Source organism: Phodopus roborovskii, unplaced genomic scaffold, assembly GCF_943737965.1.
Source record: "Phodopus roborovskii unplaced genomic scaffold, PHOROB, whole genome shotgun sequence".
Classification (NCBI taxonomy): domain Eukaryota; kingdom Metazoa; phylum Chordata; class Mammalia; order Rodentia; family Cricetidae; genus Phodopus; species Phodopus roborovskii.
The window spans coordinates 18937870-18962207 of record NW_026125052.1 but is presented as its reverse complement, the minus strand read 5'-3'; the positions used below and the strand labels follow the sequence as shown (position 1 = coordinate 18962207).

General features: G+C 45.5%; 2 protein-coding genes across 3 annotated transcripts in view; one reads left to right on the top strand and one right to left on the bottom strand.

Annotated features, from left to right (window-relative positions):
• The window catches only part of Nsf (N-ethylmaleimide sensitive factor, vesicle fusing ATPase), a 290174-nt gene that overhangs the window by 128156 nt on the left and 137680 nt on the right, over nucleotides 1-24338 (top strand). The window lies entirely within an intron of this gene.
• Nucleotides 6001-23687, bottom strand: LOC127217642 (ADP-ribosylation factor 2). Of its 2 annotated transcripts, none has more exons than XM_051178633.1 (5): nucleotides 23555-23687; nucleotides 21281-21447; nucleotides 15884-15994; nucleotides 9526-9650; nucleotides 6001-7767 (listed from the first exon to the last, which is right to left on the bottom strand). In XM_051178633.1, the coding sequence occupies exons 2-5, from the start codon at nucleotides 21426-21428 to the stop codon at nucleotides 7606-7608; spliced, it is 546 nt and encodes a 181-aa protein (XP_051034590.1). In that variant the 5' UTR covers nucleotides 21429-21447; nucleotides 23555-23687; the 3' UTR covers nucleotides 6001-7605. The 2 variants fall into 2 exon arrangements, with proteins under 2 accessions (XP_051034590.1, XP_051034597.1); XM_051178640.1 differs by lacking the exon at nucleotides 23555-23687 and adding an exon at nucleotides 22927-22962.

Below are 24338 nucleotides of genomic sequence, written 5' to 3'. Positions count from 1 at the left end.
TTATGTTTACTTGTGTATGGAGTGTGCCTATGCCATGGTGGACACATGGAGATTGACTAGAGACAACCTGCATGGGTTATTTCTCTCCTTCTACCACATGGATCCCAGGACTCCGATCCTAAATCTTGGTATAAAGCACCTTCACCCTCTGAGCTATCTTGCTGACTTCTGATAGACTTTGTCAGGACTCCTGGTAGAAAAGATAAAGACATAAAGGCTGAGACTTGAATTACGTTTAGTTAGACTGAACAGGGCTGAGCGTGCACGTGTAAGCCACCATAAAGCACATTACAGATTTTCGGTATGTATGTTCCACTAATGAACCCATCTGGAAGGAGCATCTGTGGCTCTCCCCAGTCTCATTCGGTGTAATAAAAAGATGACTTGTGTGTCATGGTCTCAGTTTGCAGAAGGCAAAACTTGGAGGATGGACTGGTCCATTCTAAGGAGAAACCCAAGATGGACAAATGCAAATCGTTCATTAGGTCCCTAAGAGCAGCTACACACGCAGAGAAGCGGGCAGGGGCCCAGGCCTCACTCCACAGGCAAGTGCAGTGCATTTTGATGCTATGAAGTGGTTGCTGAAACACAGCTACACCCTTCAGCTAGAGGAGGAGGGGGAAGGAAGTGGAAACGTGCATACACCAAGTGCTTCCTGTGTTCACACGCACCATCTCACTGTGCCTGTGGTGTAGTTTTGATCCAAAGGATGCCCAGAGCTGGAGATGTGACTCGGTTGGTAGAGTACCTACTTAGCATTCCTGAGTCCTGGGTTCGAGACCTAGCACCACATAAAACAGGTGCACAATGGCCTGTGCCTGTAATCTCAGCACCCAGAAGATAGAGGCAGAAAGATCAGAAGTTAAACGTCAGTCTGGAGAGATGGCACTAGCTGCTCTTCCAGAGGTCCTGAGTTCAGTTCTCGGCAATGAGATCTGGTGCCCTCTACTGTCATGCACCTGTACATGCACGCAGAACACTACATAATAAATAATTTTTAGAAAGTTAAACGTCATCCTCAGCCATATATCAATTAGAGTCCAGCCTGGGCTATATGAATTTCTATATCAAAAACAATTTTCCCTAGGCCAGCATGGTGGCACACATGTAATCCCAGCCCTTGGGAGACCAAGACAGACATATCCAAGGTTAGAGGGCAGCCTGGGATACATAGAAATAGACTGTCTAAAGCCACCAATCATGTCTATTACATTGGAAAGGGGAAAGGTCTGTTTAAGTCAGTGGAAATATGGTGAGAAGAGTCAGAAGACTGGGGACAGTATTCCAAGGGACAAACTATGTCAGTAGAAGAGGCTGCTGGGTTTTTAAGTCTTTTTGTTTGTTTTGTAGGGGCTGAGTCTCCCTGTATATTCTTGACTGGAACTTGCTGTGTAGACCAGGCTGACCTCAAACTAAAGTCATAGGCCACGGTACCATTGGGTGTTTACACTTTTGAAACTCCCTTCACAGGAGGAGGGAAATCAAGTTGGGTTCCATTGGAATGGCGCCATACTCCTGGCCATGATGGGCCTGAGCATCCCCTCAGAAGCCCTGTCCTCGGGCGAATGATATAGTCATGTCTGGAAGAACAGGAATTCAAGGGCGGGAGGCATGTGTCCTGGCCGGCTCTGACCTAAAGTAGTTTAGGGGAAGGGTTTGTACAGTGAAGGGAAGGTGAGGTCAAAGACTGGAAAACACAGTCCAGAAGATTAAAGAAAATATAGTTACATGTAATGGATGAAAGTTGATTGGATCCTGGTTTGGGGAGAGAAAACCCATTATTAAAAACAGCGGGAGACAAGTGGAATGTAGATGACATTAGAAAATGACAGAGGATTTCCTTAAGTATGGCAGTGAACTTATAGTCTTCTTCCATTCTCTCTCCCTCCCTCCCTCCACACAGCACCTCCATGCACCCAGGCTTGCTCCAGCCTCCTGACACTGGTCCTGTGTGCCTTGTTTTTTTTCTTTAAAAACTTGTTTTACTTCTATTTAGTTGTAGGGGTGGTGCGTACACACTGAGTGCAGTGTCTGTGAAGTCCAGAAGAGGCCGTCAGATCCCCTGGAGCTGAATTACTGGCACTTGTGAATCACCTGCCCTGGGTGAAGGGAAATAGAACTCTGGTCCTCTGGAAATGCCGCTGCCTGCCATGTGTGCCATTCACTGCAGAGCCATCTCTCCAGCCCCCTGATTTCCTGTTTCTGACGAAGAAGGCTTAGATTCCCCGCTGATGTTCTTAGGGACAAAGGCTCACATCATCTGTGTGTGTGTGTGTGTGTGTGTGTGTGTGTGTGTGTGTGTATGTGTGTTTTGTATTTTTTTTTTTTTTTTGAGAGAGAGAGTTTCTCTGTGGCTTTGGAGCCTATCCTGGCACTTGCTCTGTAGACCAGGTTGACCTCAAACTTAGAGAGCCTCTGCCTCCCTAGTGCTGGGATTAAAGGTGTGTGCCACCACTGCCCAGTCCATCTGTGTTATTTTTTAAAGAAGCCAGCAAAAGAAAAATGAAAATGGACACTTACAGGGAAATGTGACCAAAGCAGACAGCAGTATTTAGACAAAGACTTCCCAGATATTTCCACGTTTGAAATTTTTCTAATAAAAATGTTGGGAAAGCCAGGCACTTGCTTGGATTCACTCCCAGCACGGAGACGGAGTAAGGAGAAATGTGAGTTAAGAGGGAAGTCTGGGCTACACAGCCAAGACCTTGTCTCAAAGCAGAAGGCTGGAGGGGCGAGTGAAAGAGGGACTGGTAAACTTGTCCTTCCCGGGCACTGAAGGTGGCACACCAGCCCTGAGGACACCAGGCTTCGTGGCCTCGCCTCTGCCTGCCAGGGGTCAGCAGGGCCGGCCAACTGCTGTTTTCCATGGCTGCCTGAGGCCTTCATTGCTCTGTTTAGCCCCCACCAGGCCAACCTGTGCATCCCCTCCCCCCAACAAAGGGTGCATAGAAGACTGTGCATTAGCACAATCCCCACAGTAACTTGGGTGAAGTCCCGGGTTCCTAGAGTTAGATATTTTTATTTATGTTTTGCTTTTCAAGACAGGGTTTCTCTGTGTAGCTCTGGCTGTCCTGGAACTTTTTCTGTAAACCAGGCTGGCCTTGAACTCATAGAGATCCTCCTGCCTCTGCCTCCCCAGTGCTGGGATGAAAGACTTGTGCCACCATCATCCAGTGTATAGATAGGTATTTTTACCCATGAGCACACACAACTGGCCTGTGATGGAGCAAGAATCTAAAGCCAGTGTCTCAACTCCAGTATCCAAGCCCCTGCATCTTAGTAATGTTGAGAAGGCCCAGCAAGTAGAAAACCCTGAGTCCCTCTCTGGCGTAAGGAAATGACTGTCAACTCTCAGACGTGTTGTAAGGCAACATAGGGCTTACTTTACTCACAGCATCACAGGTATGAGTGAATTCACCTGGTTGGTGCGTGTCATCCTAGCTGGAGGGGCCTGCTCTAGAAGCCCTGAAGTTCCCCAGCACAAAGATTAGAGCAGGGGCCACCATGTAAGGGTTGCAGGGATGGAACTCAGGTTCAGTCTTGTCTTCCAGCACTCTTCCCGAGTCATCTCACCAGCGCCCCCCCCCCACCACACACACTTTTTTTTTTTTTTTTTTTTTTTTTTGAGAAAGGCTCTCACTAAATAGCCCAGGCCTGGAACTCTCAGCAGTCCACAGGCTTCTGTCTCCCCCCCCCCCCCCGCCCCTGTTGCTGGGATCACTTTATCTTTTTATACTTGAGTTTCTCCCTTTGTAAGGCAAACGCCACTCAGTGCCCAGCTGGGTAAGAGAGTGAAGTCATGGTGTTCAGGCAGCCCTCGAGGCTTCTTTATTGCTGCCCTCAGTGCCTGCCCTCTGCTCTGATGCCTACTTCGCCTTTCTCTTCCAGGCACCCACCTGCTGGGTCACTCCTGGTGTCCAGCCCTTACTGCCTGTAAGGGGAGTGGTGGGGTGGATTCCCCTCTACTTGGGAGCCCTGCAGCTCATTCTGGCAGGGCTGCTAGAGGAACTGGGGTGAAGCAGCAGCGCCACCTAGTGGCAATTAATAAAAGCTAGCTAGACACAAGGGGATATTCAGACTACATCTTTGCAAGTCTAATGTCTGTGTCCCAGAGAATCCTAGATAGGGCATCCCACGCCACACACTAAAGATGACAAGGGTATAAATGAAGCAAGCAAGCAAACAAAAGGCCATAAAAGTTCACAGCATGATGCTCCGCCAAATCTCCAGAGACCTGAACAGTAAGCTAGAGGGTATGGAATTGGGGGGGGGGGGGGAGCTTGTAACTGCTAAAAAAATCTACATTATCTTCTCTTTTACAAAAAATTATGTGTTTGGGTGTTTTGTTTGCAAGTAGATCTGTGTACTCTATGTGTACCTAGTACCCTGAGACCAGAAAAAGATGCGGTGCCCCAGGCCTGGAATCACAGACATTGGGTTGTCATGTGGGTAGCTGGGAATCAAACCCAAGTCCTTTGGGAAATCAACCAGTGCTGTAATCTGCTGAGCCATCTCTCCATCCCTGACACTGTCTTTCCTATAGAAAAGACTTTCGGGCTGGAGAATTGGTTCAATGTCAGAACACTGGCTACTCTTCCAGAGGACCTGGGTTCAATTCTCAGCACCCACATGGTGGCTCCCAACTACGTGTAACTCCAGTTCCAGGAGATCAGACACTCTCTTCTGGCCTCTGAAGACACAAGGCCACATATAGTACACAGACATAACACCTAAACTTGTAAAATAAAATTTAAAAAAGAAAAAGAAGCTCTTCAAATCTCAGTATGGATGCCCACATCCGTGAGTATATGAGTCACCACTGAACTGGACACCCCAAAGCCTCTCCAGGTTTGTTACCAGGGCTTCCGTGTACTGCAGGACAATGTCTACCTGATGCCTGCCAAGATCATATGTCACTTTGAAACATACCACATACCCTTCCTGTCCTAACAATGTGGAAATATCCCTACAACGAGGCATGATGTTTAACAGATCACGTGACATGCTCTGCAATATACTGGTGACTCACAGGCCCAACCACCCATGATATCCCACGTTCTGACATTCACAAAGACCTGTGCCCCAGATAAGCCCTTGGACTGCTTCCAGGACAGGAGAGTGAGGATCAGCTGGTACATGGCAGAGCTCTGTGTCCTCTGTCCCAGCCCACGCTCATGAGAGGACCACAGCCCCTTCACACCTAATGTCATGTTGCAGTGGCACCTCTGTCCTTCCTAGGCAGTAAAGTTCATGGTCACTTGCAGCCTCAGTGCTCCTAAAACACCCAGCAGCATCCCAGACAGTGTGCGAAGGAAGAAGGGACAGACACCAAGGGACATGGGACTTCTTTTGGTGCTGATAGAAATCATCTAAAATTGGCAGTGGCATACTCTCAACATACTGACTCATGTATTGTACAATAAAAATAAAAATCTGCTTTCTTTAGGAACATCTGGACCAGTCTTGCTGCACTGAGCATGCTAAACAGGACAGAACTCTCCGCAGCACTGGAAAAGGCAAGGCAGCTAAAGCAACTCCCCCATGCTAGCACTAGTGCTGGCCAGTAGGGGGCAGTGCTGCTGTCCTTGGTTGGACACCATGATATCTGCAGAAAGAGCAGAGCAAGGCATGTAAGGCTTGCATCATTTAATCTTCGCCCCTCTGGGGTCAGTGCTGGTATCTCAAGTTGACAACCAGGCTGAATGGCTGGAGAACAAGGCAAGCTGGAGGCAAAAGTGGCTTTCAAAGACCAGGTCTCTGTTCAGAATCACCAGAGTGAATGAAGTACCTCTATCTGCACTGTACTGATGTCTCAGTTCCACAGTCACACGAGAGACATGGTGTGGAAGCCGAGGAGGAGGTAGGCAGGGGTCTGAGGATGGGGCAGCACCTCCTGGTGTGTCCTGTGTGTGTACCCTGAGAGCTCTTAGGAGAAAGTCAGAAATAAAAGGAAAGAGGCTTGACTCAGTTCAGACATCCAGGAGGAGTACATGACCACGCCTCCTCCTTCCCAAGTTCTTTATTGCCTAACCAATCACCACATTACTGCAGCCCTAGCACCAGGCCAGGCACACTAAGCATAATTACAAAGGGCAAGAAACTCCCTGCCAATGGGAGGTGTACAATTTCAACATTTCTCAGGAATTTATCTGTGGTTAAAAATCACATCTGGACTTAGTCGCCAGTATTGCAATGAACATTCTTTAAGATTTTTAGAGAAAATCATCACAGCCCACATTTACAAGTGCATGGATTTTTTTTTTTCCTAGTATAACTTTGTTACCAATGAACAAGGCTTATCATGTTCCTTGAAATCCAGCTTGCATTCCCCTTCCTAAAACAGGAATCAAGATTTTTTGAAAGGGGTTTTAAAAGGTTAATTAAGCAGAAGGGCTTAGGTACAAATGTGGCCAAGAGTTGTGTGGCCAGAGGGCTTGGGCTGAACCCAGCTCCTATCCGGACCTTCCTATCTATCACTATCTGCAGGAAAACACAGCACACATTTCCAAACAGCTCTTCAGACACTACTGCCATTGAGGAGGGAGTGCATGCGCCAGAGCCGTCTAGGTAAAAGATGCTTCTCAGAGCAAAGTTTAGCACCAATCCAGGGAGTACCAGGGGTCACTGGGAACTTCATCCCCTGGATTAACCTCGTGACTTTCTCACAAACTCTCAGAACTCATAGGTGTGCAGTTCTGCAAACAGACACTAACCAAAGGCCTACAGTAGACTAGGACAACTGGACAGTGACGACTCCACCCAGGAGCAGCTGTCTGCTTCTCGTGAAGACCATTCATTCAGCACAGAGTGGGGAAGTGGGAGCAGCAGCCTCGAGGGCCTGAGACGGTGATGCCAGAACACGTGGGCCACCTCACTCCACTTCCTGCAGCCAGCCTGCACTCCACTGTGAGCCAAGCAGCAAGGGGGTAGAGTCCTGGCCTCCTCTTGGGCCACCAGCCCACGGGGTCTCCATCTGGCAAGTAAGGGACAGGCTGGAAACGTCTCTAGTGTTACAGTCTTGGTACTCTAATGAAAAAGGTCACTGATTCCTTTGACTAAAACAAGCTAAACGAGCCAGCCTGAACTGACAGAACTCGGGGGAAGGGTCCCCCCCTGAGCCTCTTCAGACTGTGGTAATCACACAGCTTTTCTTCTTGAGGATCGCTTTAAAGCACTACAAGTGAGCTGCTAGCTTTGGCACGATGGGAAAGAATGACAGTTCCTTCCTTTCTTTTTACAAAAGGACACTGAAATCCAACAGGATTCCGGGTGGGTGGAGCCGCCAGACCCAGGATTGTGACAATGGGACCTGTCTGGCTCCAGTTCTCTTCTTTTTCAGCCTGGAGATGTTCTAGCTATCACACCCAGGGGGGGGCCTCGGCAAAATGACCATCAAAGCTAGTGAAATGGAAGGTAGCATTCAAAATGTAACACTGGTTTTCTTAAAATGGAACACTGGTTCTCGCATAGCATGTATAAGGCACGGTGTGAGAAAGCTGCCCCCACTCTCAGCTGCACAGCCCCATGGGTCCCTCACACGCTCACATGCACACAGGAACGGCCAGCTGGCTTGGTCACAATGCACGGGGAATGGGTTGCTTCTGATCACTTCTGGTTTTTGAGCTGGTTGGAGAGCCAGTCCAGGCCTTCGTAAAGCCCATCTCCGCTGGTGGCACAGGTAGCCTGAATGTACCAGTTTCTCTGGCGAAGGGAGTGTAAGCCGAGCTTGTCTGTGATCTCTGCGGCATTCATGGCATTAGGAAGATCCTTAGAGAGAACAAGCAAACAGTTTACCAACCTCTATCCCTAGGGTATGACAGGGCTTTCCTCTAAAACCCACCATCCCTATTTCAGTTACTCAGGCCCCAAACCTTCACTCTGTCTTTTTCAGTCCACACAACAGGAAATCCCAATGGCCCCACCATCAGAATTTCTTCAGAATCTGACCGGCTGTCGCAGCCTGGCTGCCACCACCTCATCTGATCCAAGCACAGTTCCTCGCCTGGATAACGGAAACAACTTCTTCAAACTCATCCTGCTTCCATGCTTGCCCTTACCCACAACCTCAGATCACATCCTCCTACCAAAACCACACCAAAGTGTCGCCTCTCCCAGAGAAAAGCCAAAGCTGTCGGCATGGCCTGCCAGGCGTTGGGGCTTCTAACTGGCTTACTTCATCTTTTTAACATAGCACCCCAACGTTAAACCATTTGATAACGGTCATTTACTCTGTGCATTAATTATACACCATGTCTCTTTTTAACTAGAATGTAAAGCAGAATCTTCCTCTTTTTCTTTGGGTCACTCCACACAGTAAACTAAATGTATGAGCATCAAAGGAAGATCTAGAGGTACTGATATGAAGAGTGTCAAATATATGCTAAATGAAAACACAGGCGACAAAACAACGCATAACATAACCTCTGGAATTTAAATAGAAATATAATCACATAGTTGCTTATATAGGCACAGAAAGTCTTATCTCTGGAAAGAGATACAAAAAACTGACTGTTTTATCTGACAATCAAGGCGAGAGGAATGGGTGGCAGCAATCAGAACCAACCCTGGCTTTTTGTACAACCTGTGTAAGACACAGTGTGAGAGCGCCCCTACTCCCAGCCACAGTCCTAAGGGTCCCTCACAGGCTCACATGCACACAGAGAGATGCTCACTTGACATTCTAAACAGCTTTTCAAATTTCTACCCTGGACATGTTCTGTTTTTATCATAAAAAACAAAGCCATTATTTTATTGCTTAAAGCCTGTTATGTCCACTAGTGAAGCTGCCTGGTATCCTACCAGTAACAGGTGGGTGAACCATGATCCATCCATCATAGGAAGTCATGCTTATAGGACGGGGGGGGGGGGGGGAGGAGGTGACAAGAAACACTGCAACTGCCAAGCCTGAAGTGACAAAGCTGACTGCAGCATGTCACTACAGTTCACTCTCCGCTGCATAAGGAATATAGAGAGGGGATGCACAGCCCTGTGAACAGGTCCCCTCCCAGAGTCCGGCTCCACCCTCTCTTCGGCATTTGGTTCTGCTCACATCCAGTGATCAGGTAGTTCTGCACCAGCCTTCCTCCCACATTCCATCGCCTCTCCTTTGATGAGCCTTTTCCTCCCCAACAACAGGCCCAAGGACCCAATCTTCCCCGTATCCACCCCTCACTCTGCTTCTGGAGCTGTGGCTCCCTTCCCTCCTGGCTCAGATATAAGAGTCATGCCTAGAACTTCCCAGTCATTCTGCACTTCCTCCACAACACTTACTACCAGGGCCTTTTCTGTCTTATTCATTGCTAAGTACCCAATACCTGCAGCAAAGCCTGGAACTTAGCAGATGCTCCATTAGTATTTACAGAATGACTATGAGACATTATAAAAAGGAGATGGAGGATAGGCTATGGTTAGAACTGATGAGGAGGAGGCAGACACCTAATTTAGATAACTAATTTAGATACAGTTAAAAGAGCCATCTGGCAGTAAATTTCAGTTTCAGTATTTAGAAAGCTAACAACTGCATACCTGTTTGTTTACAAACACCAACAAAACTGCATCTCTGAGCTCATCTTCTGCTAACATTCTGGTTAGTTCTTCCCGGGCCTCATTGACCCGTTCTCTGTCATTACTGTCAACCACGAAAATCAGACCTGAAAAGAAATCTCAAGCATGTTAGTAACATGAACCTGGAGAGAGCAGCTGTTTATATATCCACACAGCTGCAACCTGCTCATAGCAAGGCTTCACTGAAGACAGACAACAGGAAGAATACAGTGCAGTCTTGTAATCCCAACATTTCTGCTAAAGCAGAAATATCATACACAAGTTCAAGGTCAGGTTGAGCTGTTAGTATATAATGATACCTCCCAACCCCATTATTCTTTTTAGAAAGTCTATATGATCTCCAAAGTTAGGAAGCTTACTACATATTCATCTCCCCTGTCTTGTTCAGAAAGGTCACAGCCCCTTACCAGACTAACCAGAAGGAACAAAGAACGTGAGGCTTAGTTATTAGGATTTTGGATGATCATGGTTTATACAATGAACAGTGTTTGAGGATGGTTCCCTAAAATGGAGCCTGCACTGAAGGCCTAGGAGCAGGTATGTTGTCTTGGAGGTGGTCAGGGAAGAAGGTGTGAGAGCCCGAGGGAGCAGAGGACTAAAGGAAAGACAGTTAACATAAAATGAGTAGTCACGTTGGTAACTCCCAGGTGAATAGTGCTGGATGCTGTTGGACATTCCAAGCTATATGAAAGCCTTTTGTCCCCCATGGGGGAAAGGGGAGTATTATTTGTCCTCCTACACTTACCCAAGAGAAAACCCCAAAGCTATAAACCCCTCAACATTTGTAGGTCACAACTGTAAAAACATCAAGAGATTCTTATGGACACCTACAGTAAAGAATTTGGTTGCCCCTTTGTCCCCAGAGGAGTCTTTGGGAGAGGAGTTTTTGATGGGCGGGGGGCACCCCTGCTAGTTTATACTAATAAGGCTGCCTCTGGAGAAGGGAGGCAGCTCCAATGCCTCCTTAATGAAGCCCCAGTAAAAACAGGTTTCACAAGCGCTCACATAAACTTCCCTGGTGGCAGCACTGTTCACTGTCTCACACCTGTGCACTAGCAGAACTCAGGTGCCACTCCCTGAATTTGGGGACAGTGGACAACAGAAGCTGTGGCTGGGTCTTTCCTGCTGACTGCTGCATGTATGTCCTTTTGCTGCAATAACACTGTAGTTTTAAGTATAGCTCTGCTCTGAGTTCTGTGATTCATCCTCGTAAGCTATCAAACCTGCCAGGGGGTGAAAACTGCTAACCTGGAACCATCCAGCAAGAAGTAAGGGTGGCTGGGGGACCCCAACCCTGCTATGGCTGATGACAGACGTGAGGAAATCTTATACAATATTGTGTCGTTAAACTGTCCAGTGCAGCCCAGCTCTGGGCAGTGGGTGTCAACGCCTTGACAACTCCCACTAGATCAATAGATAAATCCCAGGAGGTGAGCAACCCAGGGCAGGTTGAAGGAAGCACCACCTCAAGCTACCACATTACACCTAAGGGAATGGCTGAAACCTGCACAGACTTGCCAGGTGGCTGGAGGAAGCAGTAAGGCAGGAAGAATGTGCAGGGTGAGCAGCACTGGGGAAGAGCTAACAGTATCCCACATCACAGTAGCAGTAAGTAGCAAGTTGGTGTCTGGCTGCAAGCAAGGCCTTTGAGATGAAAGTGTGAAGCAGCTGCCAAAAGAACTTACTAGATCCTAGACTGAAATACCAGTAGTGACAGCTACCCCATTTCTGGTGTGTGGGCATTAACAGAGCATCCCGGGAATATTACACTCCCAGTGCTGGACCCTAACACTCTTAAGTCACAGGCACACTGGAGGTCTCAATGAGCTAGCAGGACAAGGTGTCAGACACTGGTCAAGTGATGTAAGCAGGGAAACTCCTGGAAGAAAACACTTGGTGAGAGACTGACAGCTGTCTTCAGACATCACAAGGGCCATGGCATTGAGTCAGGGTGCTTTGGGCAGCTCCATGAGGAGACAGAAGATGGGCAGGAAGAAGTCTTGGGAGTCCCCAGGACAGAGGCAAAAGGACTACAGAGGAAGTAAGCCACGGTAAGGACTCTGCCAGAGGTGCCTGTGCCCAGCTTAAGGCAGATTTCACGGGGACTCTGAGGGAGGAGAGACTCTGGTACAGAAAAGGAAGTAGGGTCAGATGACACTGAGATTTCACAACAGTTCAAGAGAGAACCAGGCGTGGCCCTCTGCCCAGGCCCCTGTGTGTCTCAGGCCCTCCAGCAGCCTACCCAGCAGACAAGCGCTCTCAGGGCTTCTGAGTATTTAGAGTCCTCACTTGAGTTGAGGCTGTATCTGGTATACCATCAGATTAAAAGGGGGAAACACTCAAGCCCCACACACAGGTTTGGTATGCTACCCGCAGTTCTGAACTCCAATTCTCACTAAGTACTCTAGCTGATGTGGAAATTCAAGCAGATCCTTAGCTGCCAATGCAAAACCCACAGAGCAGAAATGACTGCTGGCGCTTTGCTAGTCCTAACACAAGTATAACTTTATGTCCTTCCCTGGATACTCCAATCAACATTATGTTGCTCATGTGTAAAAGTCAGAGATGGAGTCCTCTGTAATCAAGAGCCAAAACACATACTTCTTCCCTTAAAAAAAAAAAATAGAATTATGTGAGACTTTATAGTACGACCCACTTTGTACTGTTTTGATATGGGTCCTTACCATCAGAGTGCCTACACTTGTAAGAGAAAAGACACACTGATACAAGGAGAGTTTGGAAAGGAGCCCTATGGAGCTGCAGAACCATGAGTTCCAGGCAAGCCTGGCCAAAAACAACACCCTGTGGTAGAGTACTTGCCTGGCATATGCAAGGTTCTAGGTTTGATCTCAGCCTTATCCTTTACCCTGCAAAATTAGGAGGAAGGTAGGGGGAATGTATGCATTACATTTATTATATTATCTACACTTGTAGAAAACATATGTGTAGATACAAAGAAAAATAATAAAGGTGGTTGTGTATAGGAGGTAAACTGAGAAATAAAACATTTTTCTTTGTACTCCTTTCTCTTTTCTTTTTTTGATATGGATATACTACCATTCAATAATTAAATGAACCAAGGTGAGTGTGGTGATTCACAATCTTAGGCCCAGCACTTGGGAGGCAGGGGCAGGTGTATCTCTGAGTTCAAGGCCAGCATGGTCCATAGAGTAGGGCTATATAGAGAAACCCTGTCTCAACCTGCCCCCTAGAAAAAAGAACCCACAAATCAAGGAGAAAAATCCACATCAGAACTAATGAGCTATTTTACATACACTACAGTTATCAGGAAATCAAACAATTTAAATTCTAGTCTATACAGGTAAGCCAACACAGGACTGAGAGAGACCAGGACCTCCTGCATACTGAAAAGGCATTCTAGCCCTAAGCACTGAGTTACATCCTCTGGCTTTTTTATTTTTTTTTATTTTGAAAGATCTCACCAAGTTGACAAGGCTGGTCTTGAATTTATTCTGCAGCCCAGGCAGACCCTGAATTTGTGATCCTCCCTTGGCATTCTGAGTAGCTGGGATTTCAGGCCTGTACCACCAGGCCCAGCTTTTGATGTCTTAATAGAGAATTACAAGCATTCATTAAGGTCTGTCATACTCAACAGACTGATGAAGAAAATTTAAATTAAAAGACAGCCTGACCTTTGGGAAGTTGGCAGACAAAACAGGGGCTGCATCCAAGACTCCTCACAGATGAGACATGGGGCCCAGCCAGAGGCGGCGAGTCCATTCTTCCACAGCTCCTACTTGCTATTTCATGGAGAGCCAAACTACCACCCCTCACTCCCAGAACACAGCTGCCTCCTCCATCAAAACAACAGTTACAGAAAGTCTATAAAATCAGGCATGTTATATATAAACAGGAGACTGGAGACAAAATGCACCTCAGCTTGATGCTTAAATGTGAAAACTGAATGGGGCGGACAAAAGTCAGAGAATGCTGTCCATCTGGCTTCTGAGTGCTGCTGCCTCTCAGCCACACAAGTGAGCACTTCATAAAATGATTCTCATTTTAGCCCCGGGATTTGGGCAGTAGGTATTATCCTTTCTTTAAGATGAGGGGATGGAGGCAGAAGTAATCACCTAACTTTCCTGAGGTTTCTTAGCAGCTGTGGCTCAAACCCAGCTGTTGTAGTTTATTCAGATGAGAAGGTGCAAAGTAACCAGGTTGCCAAGCACCAGTCCAAGATAAATCCATACTCCAGTAAGCATCAAAATTGTATCCTATTTCCAATGCACCAAACCACAATGCCAAAGTCTACCCTTCACCATGGAAGTGATCTGGTTTCTCTGAAAATAAAGACTCAAGTATTTCCCCTGACTTCTTTGTATAGAATGTATTTCAGGAAATTCCTTATTTAAAAGGACTTCAGCAGACAAACAGAGAAAGAGTGGCTCGATGTCCTTGCTTAGCATGCATAAGGCCCTGGGATCAACTCCCAACAATGCAAAACAAAAACAATCAAGAGTTTAAGACCAGCCTGGATTAGGCAGGGCCCTCTCAGAAGGAGTAACATGATTTAAAGAAACTACTATTTTGCAACTCCTAACAAAACAACAGAGTACTTAATACCCTTCAATGTACACTAGGATTACGTGGTAAAAGGTTGATAGGAGTTTCATTTGGGGAAATTAGGCTGATATCATGTAAACACACTTGGCATCAAACTATGAAACATCAGTGGCTACCAGGAGCTCAAGTCAGTGTTTAATGGGTTCTGGATTTCAGTTTACAAGATGATAAAGCTTTTGAAGATATGCAATGTTATGATTACACATTGTGAATTTATTTAAAACCAATGACCTGTAAGCCTAAAAGTAATTTACATGGGTCTAGAGGCTCAGTGGCAGAGTGCTTACCTAGCATGCTTGAGGCCCTGGGCTTGACCCAACAGCAGAAACAAAACAGGACAAAATTGGCTAATTCAGCAGGAAGAGCCTGAGTGATCCTGGACTACATACAACAAGTGCATGTCTTTATCACCCTCCCCCAAAAGTTATATATAAGTGTGTGTGTGTGTGTACACATACTCACACAATATGGAGAAAACCTTTCACCCAATCACTGAGGAGGCAGAGGCAGGAAGAACAATACCTGCCAGAGATGCCCACAGCAGCACTGCTCACAGGAGCAAAAAGGTGGAAACAACCTACTGTCCATTAGTAAATAAACACACCAGGGTCAAACCAGGGCCAAGCCAGGGCCAAGTCAGGGCCAAGTCAGGGCCAAGTCAGGGCAGGCAGTTGTGGTGCATGCCTTTAATCCCAACACTCAGGAAACAGGCAGGTGAATCTCTGTGAATTCAAGGCCAGCCTAATCTACAAAGCAAATTTCAGGACAGCCAGGGTCATACAAAGAAAGATTGTTTCAAAAAAACAAAACAAAAAAGTGTAGGCTAACAACATTTTAAGTTGGACACCACCCTTGGTTATATAGTCTTATCTCAAAAGAAGAAAAACTTTTTTAAAACCCACCCTATTTTGAGGGAAGACATTCTAAAATCTATAAGCTGAGAAAATAACTACAAATACAGTTATGTGCCAAGTGTAACAGCTAAAAGAATACTGTTAAGATATAAAGGGACAGCTAACTTGGGGACAACTAATTTGGTCCTAAAGACTGGCAAATGTTAAAGTCTTTATTATTAAACATACTTATCAAAAACCTCCATCAGCTTAAGAATCTCCAAAAGCAAACATATTTTAAGTAGACTCCAAAGTGAGTAATCTGTCGATGCCATACGGTAAAGAGTCTACATGGGAACCAGGGTGTGAAAACCATGTGAACAGTCTGTTTCAACTGGCAAGACCCAGTAAGGCATCATTTACTAAAAATACGGCCCTGGGAACAGGCGTGAATTAGAACTACTTCCCAGAGCTCACTGATAAGGAAACAACGTTCGGGTCTGAGGTGGATGTTCATGCCTGCTCACAAAGGCCTGGAACAGGAGTGCCACACAAGAGGACAGGATTTGGGGTTATAGCCATCTCTATTCATCTCTTTACCCATGGACATCATTTTCAGATATTCTCAGGAGATTTAAAGGAGTTGAATAAATTTAAAATTCTTCAAAAACTGGCAAATCATCTAAGAGCAAATATCCCTGAATTAACTAAAAGATGAAATCCATTAAATTTCCCAACCTTTCTTCATTAAAGGGTTAAAACCCAAGTCCTTTTTCTGGTATATGTCTAGGGACAATGTCACAAAGACACTTCCCCAGTCAGAATGGCTGGCTACCCAATGCCATCAGGTATGGCAAGTTCCCATCTTCAGATCCATTCGTACACACACTTCCGATCTTTACCTTGAGTGTTCTGGAAGTAATGTCGCCACAAAGGTCTGATTTTGTCCTGGCCACCAACATCCCAGACTGTGAAGCTGATATTTTTATATTCTACAGTTTCCACATTGAAACCTAAGTAGGGAAGTTAGAAAAACTTTTCATTATGATTTTCACTTGTTCAACAACTCAAAATAACTTCAATTAACATTTGGATAGTACTGTTGGTTTATAAAGCAGCTTGTAAACCAAAGTGTTATAGATCACAAAGCCAATGTTCTCTGTCATTCACTGTGCCTGTGTCTCAAAACTTCTCCACTCTGACCACCTACTACTGCCCACCACCCACCTAATCAGCAATCTCCCAGCTCTGCTTCCTAACAGAAGACCTTCCAGGGAACTTCTGAACAAAGAGAAGCCACCCACGGAAGTGTTTTCCGCTTCCCACCACACAGTGTAAGAGTGTACTTCTTCCTCACACTATTCACCTTCATCTTCGCTTTCACCTTCATTGAGTATGTAATGCCAATTTCCTCCACCTATGTGCTGGGATCATCCTACCCAGACAGTCTGAAGATTTGTATACGTTGCTAATCTCTCCTCTATCTGAGTCATCTCCAACCTGTCCTCAGCATGCCTGTGTTCTTCCTATTCACATCTTAAAAGACAAATTAAGCTGCATGTGGCAGCACATCCTATAGTTCCAGCATTCCAGAGGAAGGCAGATCAGGAGTTCAAGGTGATCCTCAGCTACCTAAAGAGTTCAAGGGCAGCTTGGGCAATGCCTCATTAAAACCCTATGTAATCCTGTTCTGTGACCTTCTATTTGTTCTTCTAAAGTCAAGGAAATTTCTGGAAATGAGTAATGAATTCCTTCTAATACCTGAATAAAGTTCAAACAGATATAACAGGAAGTGGTACAGAATGACACCTCTGAATGACAATTTAGTATATGATAAGGCATGTCCCATTAGCATGGAAAAGTTATTCAGTAAACATTGCTGTACAACTCTCTACTCTTGAAAGTCCAATAGCTAGCCAATGGTCACTATAACCCTGCTCTCAGATCCCATTATCTACTCTTAAAAAAACATTTATCTTATTTGATGTGCATGAATGTTTTGTTGGCATGTGTATGTGTACCACATTTGCATTTGGTACCCAGGGACAGATCCCCAGTTAGAAATGGTTGTGAGCCATCATTTAGGTAGGAGGAATTGAACCTGGATCTTCTGCAAGATCAGCAGAGCTCTTAAATGCTGAGCCATCTCTTTGTCCCTCAATTGTTTTTTTTTTTAGGGGGGGGGTTGTTTGTTTGTTTGATTGATTGATTGTTGTTGTTGTTTCAAGACAGGGTTTTTCTGTGTATCTCTGGCTGTCCTGGAACTCACTCTGTAGTCCTAAATGGCCCTGAACTCACAGAGATCCACCTGTCTCTGCTTCCCAAAAGGCATGCACCACCACCGTCTGGCTGTTTTGTTTTGCTGTTTTTAAGTGATATGGCAATGCTACCTTTATCCTTCATGTGTTTCTTCAACAGTCAGGACTTTTTTTTCCTTTTTTGGTATGAGTACACTGTCTGAGTGTATACCTGCCAGAAGAGGGCACCAGATCCCATTACAGAAGGTTGTGAGACACCATGTGGTTGCTGGGAATTGAACTCAGGACCTCTGGAAGAGTAGCCAGTGCTGTAACCACTGAGCCATCTCTCCAGTCCCCTCAATTGGTTTTTTTTTTTTTTTTTTTTTAGTGAAAAATATAAACCTTGTAAAGTTAGTAGTAAAAAACTACCAGCAAATATTTTTATTTGTCTAAAGATACCATAAAACTTAGAAAGAAAAAACCCATAAATTTGGTTATTTAATAATTTAAAATTCCCTATTGTTAACATAGAAAAAAAAAAACAAGGTTGAAAGTCAAATTTATCAACTGGAAAATAAGTGCCTAGCAAGAATTGTTCATAATCTAGTTTGCACTTCTTCAAGTTAATAAGACAGTAAACATCACAACCAAAAAAAAACCCAACTGAACATTAAAAATAAAAAACAAATCAAAGAGCAAAGGAAGAGATTTTGATTTATTCACCTACAATAAAAACAATCCTAATACAAGTCAGTGTTTTCTCCCTACTGGATGGCAGATTTCCACTTTCCCTGCTAGTGACACAACCTTTTTTAGAGAACAAAAACTTTCCTGGTACCCTATGTATACACATCAAATATTCACTCCTCATTCAGAGCTTACTGCAAGGAAATGAAGTACATGTTTGCAAATATATAAGATAGGGCTGGAGAGATGGTCTTCCAGAGGGCTTGGGTTTAAATCCCAGAAACCACATAGTGGCTCACAATTGTCTGTACTCCAGTTCCAAGTGATCGAGTGCACTCCTCTGGCCTCCAAAAGCACCGGGTATACAAGTGGTATACAGATATAAATAAGTGCAGGCAAAATACCCACATACATAAAATTTTTAATAAAAATAAATGTTTTTTTAAGTGAAAGATATTTACAAAAAAACAAAAAACAAAAAACAAAACAAAACAAAACAAAAAAACCAAGTGAGCCTGGCATGGCAGCACAGGACTGAAATTTTAGCACTTGAAAGGATGAAGCAGAAAAAAATGGCTGTCAGTTTAAGGTCGCCTACATAGCAAGACTGTGTTTTAATAAGATTTATAAAAACAACAAACAAACATAACTAAGGGCTGGAAAAAATAGCTTGGGAAGTAAAGTGCTTGCCTTGCAAGCATGAGGGCCTAAATCCAATCCCCAGACTGAGGATGGGGTAGGGGTGGAGTGGGGTGAGCTGGGCTGGGCTAGAGGACCTGTAATCCCACTGGAGAGACAGAGACAGGAGGGTCTCTGGAGCTTGCTGGCCAACCATCCTGACCTGATCAGGAGAGTTCCGTGTCATTGAGAGATTCTGTCTCAAAATCAGACGTGGGGTGGGGGCTGGGGTGGGTGTGGATAGCCACTGAAGAATAATACTCAAGGTCATACTCTGGCCTTCACATTCTGAAATGCATGCGGGACATACACACAGGAAGAACTACAACTAACCTAAGCACCTGTCAATGAATATTAGTTTAAAATGCAGCCATATAGTTATTAAAAACATCCTGCTGCTGTCCCTTTCAATTTAGTGAATCCCAGCTCACTCTTTTGGTCTCAGTTTAAGAGTTAAGTATTTTGGGCACCTCATCTTTGGTGGTTTCTGCCTCCTCTTTAGCTACATTTACCTAGTGAGCGAGCAGGCCAGACCACTCTCTTTCCAGGTGGTCTTTAATCCCCAGAAGCACTGGCTCCTTCAACTGATGGCGACAGCTTTCAGTGACCGTGGTGTTTCACTAGCCAAAGCAAGTCATGTGGCCAAGTTCAGCACCATGAAGAAAGAGGTGCAAGGGAAAAGACATTAAGGAGCATGACTCACTGGAGGCCAATAGTTCAACAAACTGTCACAGCAGTATGCAATTCATTCACCAAGGATTTACCAGACACCAACATGGCCAGGCATTTTACCAGATGCTGGGGACACAGAACAAGACACACGTGCTTCCGTCTCAATTACACTGTTGGGAAGAAGGCAGGGAACAATCACTAAACCACAGAGGTTTCTAAGGGTTACTAAGGACTTCAAGATATTTGGAAACTTACAGCAAGGGAAAAGGAAAGGAGCCTCTAAGACATAATGCTTAAGCTGAGCTCCAAAAGAGAGGGCTGGCATCAGTCACTAGGTACCAGGGAAGGAGCAAAGGGAGAAGGCAGGAATGCTCGACTGAGAAAGCAGCGCCCATTTTATAAACATACCCATCGAAATCCTTCAATAGGATACTAAAAGGCCGTTTGAAACTTGGATATGTTTTTGCATATAAAAATGTATAGAAGCTTGTGGGGGGGAGAGCATGCATGTGCCATGTAGCACATGTGGAGGTCAGAGGGCAACTCTGTGGAGTTATAGGCATGAACTCAGGTGGTCAGGCCTGACGGCAAGAGCCTTTACCTGCTGAACTATGTGCCAGCCTATATATTGTTTTTTTTTTTTTTTTTTTTTAACTAGGGAGAGCTGTTTTCATTTTGAACTAAAACACTTCAAATTGAATATGTGAACATTTTCTATCTGTTTGCAACTTTCTTCAAATGTTGCAACCTCTGAAGCTAGTGCCTCAGGTGAAAATTGACCCATCTCAGCCACACCAGAAAGACACACACAATAATAGCCTGGGGATTTGGTTTTGTAGGCAAGTCACACGGCAAAGATTAAATTCTGTCAAACTGCTTTTGTAAATCTCTTGCAGAGCCCATTAAACACAGCGCTGGTTCACAGTGAGGACAGACTGCTGAATTCTTTCAGCTGGATACCGCCTCACGTACATGTTTTGAGATGGTGAAAAGAGCACAAAATCTACCTTTAAACACTGCGAGCACACCTGGTTCAGAGAGATGCTCCCAAGGGAAGCCAGGTAAAACTGATGCTGAGAAAGGCTGGGCTGGTTCCCACCTAAGACTTGACCTAGGTTCCATACCAACAGGGAGGTTAGAAGGTAGCGCTTCCTTACCATCTCAATGGTTACTACCTTTTCCTCTTTGCCAAGCAAATAGGGTTAAATTTTCTTAACTTAAATTTGTTCATGACTTCCCTGTAAGCCAAAGAATGTGCCAGGGATGCTAAAAAGTAAAAAATTTGTATGGTCGGGCACGCTAGTACACTCAGGAGGATGAGTCAGAAGGAGTGCCACAAGTTCAAAGTCAGCCTGGCTACAGTGTAAGACCTTGTCTCAAAAACCAAAATAACACAACAACATCTGGGGCTTCAAATTTATGTTTTTGAAGTAGTTGTGGTTTAAAAAAAACAACAACAAATATTCAATATAAGGAGCACATCAGTGGCTGGAGTAATGGCTCAGAGGGTTAAGTGTTTCTTGTCAATCAAGAATGAGGACCTGAGTTTGGATCCTCAGCTCACATGTAAAAACCTGCTGGACAGTAGTGGTGCATGCCTTTAGTCCCAGCGCTCAAGAGGCAGAGGCAGGAGGTTCTGCCTGGTCCACATAGTGAGTTTTAGGACAGCCAGGGCTACATAGAGAAACCCTGTCTCAAAAAAAAAAAAAAAAAAAAAAAAAAAGCAATACAAAGGGATGGCCTGATGGCACATGTCTGTATCCAGTGATGGGGGAGTAGGGGAGTGAACAAGAAGATCCTCAAGTGTAACAAACAGCCAGCCTTGTCAAAATGGCAAGTTCTGGGTTCCAGGAAGAGGCTCTGTCTCAAAACATAAGGTGGAAAGTGATAGGGAAAAAAAAAACACCTGATGTGGACATGCATACACACATATGACACATACGTATGCAAATGAAAAATTGGTAACACATCAAGTATAACATGCTAAACTATGAACTGGAAAGGCCATAGTCATGGACATACCTATGGTAGGGATGGTTGTCACAATCTCTCCCAACTTCAACTTGTACAAAATGGTGGTCTTGCCAGCTGCATCCAAGCCCACCATGAGAATCCGCATTTCTTTTTTCCCAAATAGGCTTTTAAACAGTTTTTCAAAAACATTCCCCATTGTAGATGAATGCTGTAATCTGAATGAAAAGCAAGTTGAACAGTTACTCTTTGAGGTGTGTGTGTGTGTGTGTGTGTGTGTGTGTGACACACATAAAATACATGGCACAATTAGTAGTGGTTCCTAGTAAAAGTTAAGTACACCTTAGCCAATAAGGAAATGCCTTATTTTCAAAAGGGGACCCCACTAAGCCATCCTCTGATGCTTTGTGATGCTTTGCCAGAAAACTTTATTTTCCACTGTAGCATCCAAGTGGGTTGTGAGCAGCACAGCCTCAATTATCTTCTGGCAGCAGCCTTTAGTCATCTTAAGCATGGAAGAAATGCCACAACATCCAGCTATGCTTTCTTCTAAGCCCACCTGAAATGAAAAATTATGAAGCAGACACCCCGTTCTCCACAATATGCAGCAAAGTTCATAAGGCAGGTAAAATATTGATATCCCTAACAAACTCCACTTGCCCTAGGCTGGCAGGCAATGCCAATATCCAGAGAAGAACTAGGAAGTTTCAGAGCTGAAGATACCAACCACTGGGGACACAGGTCAAGTAGCCAGAGTTGAGAGAATATTTTAGCATCCTGCACTCAAGGATGTTGATTGTCTTCTTAAAATTCTTGAACAGACACAAATATGAGTGGCTGTAAAGCTCTGAGAATGTTCATGAATCAAAGACAACTACTGTAACCAGGTCAAGGAAAGGTAATTAATTAGCAGACCAAATCCCCCCTGTGCCTCCTCCAGTCATTACTCACTAGAAGGTAATTATTCTGTTGACTTCTAACAGCTTTAACAAAAATAGTTTTATTTTTCAGTAGAATACCTGGCAGGTTATCTGACAAATCAATAGGATCAGATGAGTTTTTGCAGAAAGTTTGTCTTTCTCTTAACAGACCAGACTATTTGAATGGTGTGATATTTCAAAGACTTAAAAGCAGAACTATGTGCACACCCAGTACACGCTGACCAACAATGACTATTCAAAAAGATATTCTAGGGCTGGGGCTAAGAGTCCCAAAACCCAAACAAAATAAAATCTCACAATACCCTTTGTTCCAGAAACTATGGTTTTTCCTTTTCTAATTGTTTGACAAGGAAAGCTTTACTGGACTCTCTCTGTCTCTCTCTGTGTGTGTCTCTCTGTCTGTCTGCCTGTCTGTCTGTCTGTCTGTCTCTCTCTCTCTCTCTCTCTCTGTGTGTGTGTGTGTGTGTGTGTGTGTGTGTGTGTGTGTGTGTGTGTGTGTGTGTGAAGGACAGCCATTAAGCTATATTCTAGTGACTCAGAGGGGCAGGTAACGATTACAGAAGTCCCACCTTTGAAAGTCAACAGTCCTTACAACCGTTTAATATCATGGACTATGGCCAAGTACACACTTCTCCATTCTAACCAGAGAGATGGTGAGCTCATTTCTCCTGTATAATTATGAGAACCAAATGATCAAAGAAAAATGACCATTTCCCTCATTCACAAGTCTGTCATGCTCTAAAAACCGCTCGCTACCTTGACGCATTCAAATTTCCTAGATTCCTTTCATGGTCCCGGGGTGGGGGGTGGGGGGGGAGAAGTGTCATAGACCAGGAAACTCAAAGGACCATTCATTCGGAGGAAAGGGAGGAACTTCCTGCATCCAGGCCCCCGGAGGCCCAGAGCCAGATTCTCCTTGTCACCGCACAGAGCACTCATGGTTGTCCCGCTCTTTCCCTTCGTTCGTCTCCGATGCCCGAGGTCCTAGGGCCGCATGGTGGGCAGGGGGACTCTCTGGAGTAAGATCCATCAACCCTAGCGCCCTTTCCCAAACGTCCGCGGGAGAAAACCATTAAGTGGCAATGATAGGCAGACCTCAAGGGCACAAGCGACAGCAGTAGCCACGGTGAGCGCGCGCAGGGACGGGCACGCGCGCCGAGAATCTGGGGCCACCAGGCCGCTCCCTCGGGACAGCGGACCGCTACGCCGCAGAGCCCGGCGGGTGTCAATCGCTCCGCGCCGCCCGGCCCGACAGAGGCGGGGAACCAGTGGACCCAGCCCCTTTCGGAACGCCGCCGCCGCTCTCCGGTGTCCTGCCCGCTGACACGCGGGAAACCAGCCGGGCCCCGAGCCCCGCCTTCCTCCCCTGCAGTCCGCGACTCACCTGTCCCCGCAGTGATCACCTCCACAAAGCCAGTCCCGAAACCGCTACTCCGTCCTCGGCCGCCTTAAAGAATTCGGCTCTCCTCAATAAAATGGCGACTGGCTGGGGCGGGAACAGCAGCCAACCAATCATCCGTCTCCTCCTGGGAGCCCTTGAGCCAATAACCTCGAGGTTGCTTGAGTGACAAGAAATCTGACCACTAGAAAGGACAATAAAGGCTGGGCGAGAGGAGGCCCGACCCCCGCGACCTAGGCGACGGCACCAAGCTCTGGAAATGCCGGCTCCATCTTCCAATGGGAGCTCACCGCATCCGGGCGAGCCGCGCCCACGTGCCCCACCCCAAGGCTACAAGCGACCAATCAGAAAAGCAGAAAGAGTTCCGATTCGCCTTTCCAATCAACTCCGGGAATTCTCAGGGATTGAACTAACCCCGGGAGCATTCTGACCAACCCAGTGCTCCTATGTGGGCGGGGCAAACTTGACAGATATTTAAGAAAATTTGCTGCGGTTGAGCTAAAAGTAGAAACTAGTTTGGAGCAGAGTTCCTGGTCGGAAATAACCAGATTCCAACATCGAAATTAGGCATAAAAATCTTTCCTATTTAGTATGAAGTTAGACTGCTGCCGTTCTTGTATACAGACTTTCAACAGTACGGAGAAATATAATCACCGCACCTTCTCCGTGCCCCAGAGCTGTACCTCGCTTTTCTTGAGAAATCCTTTTACTTACTCACTCCTCTAAATAATACCAACATATTTAGTTGAAATGCTTATGAAGGCCTGCC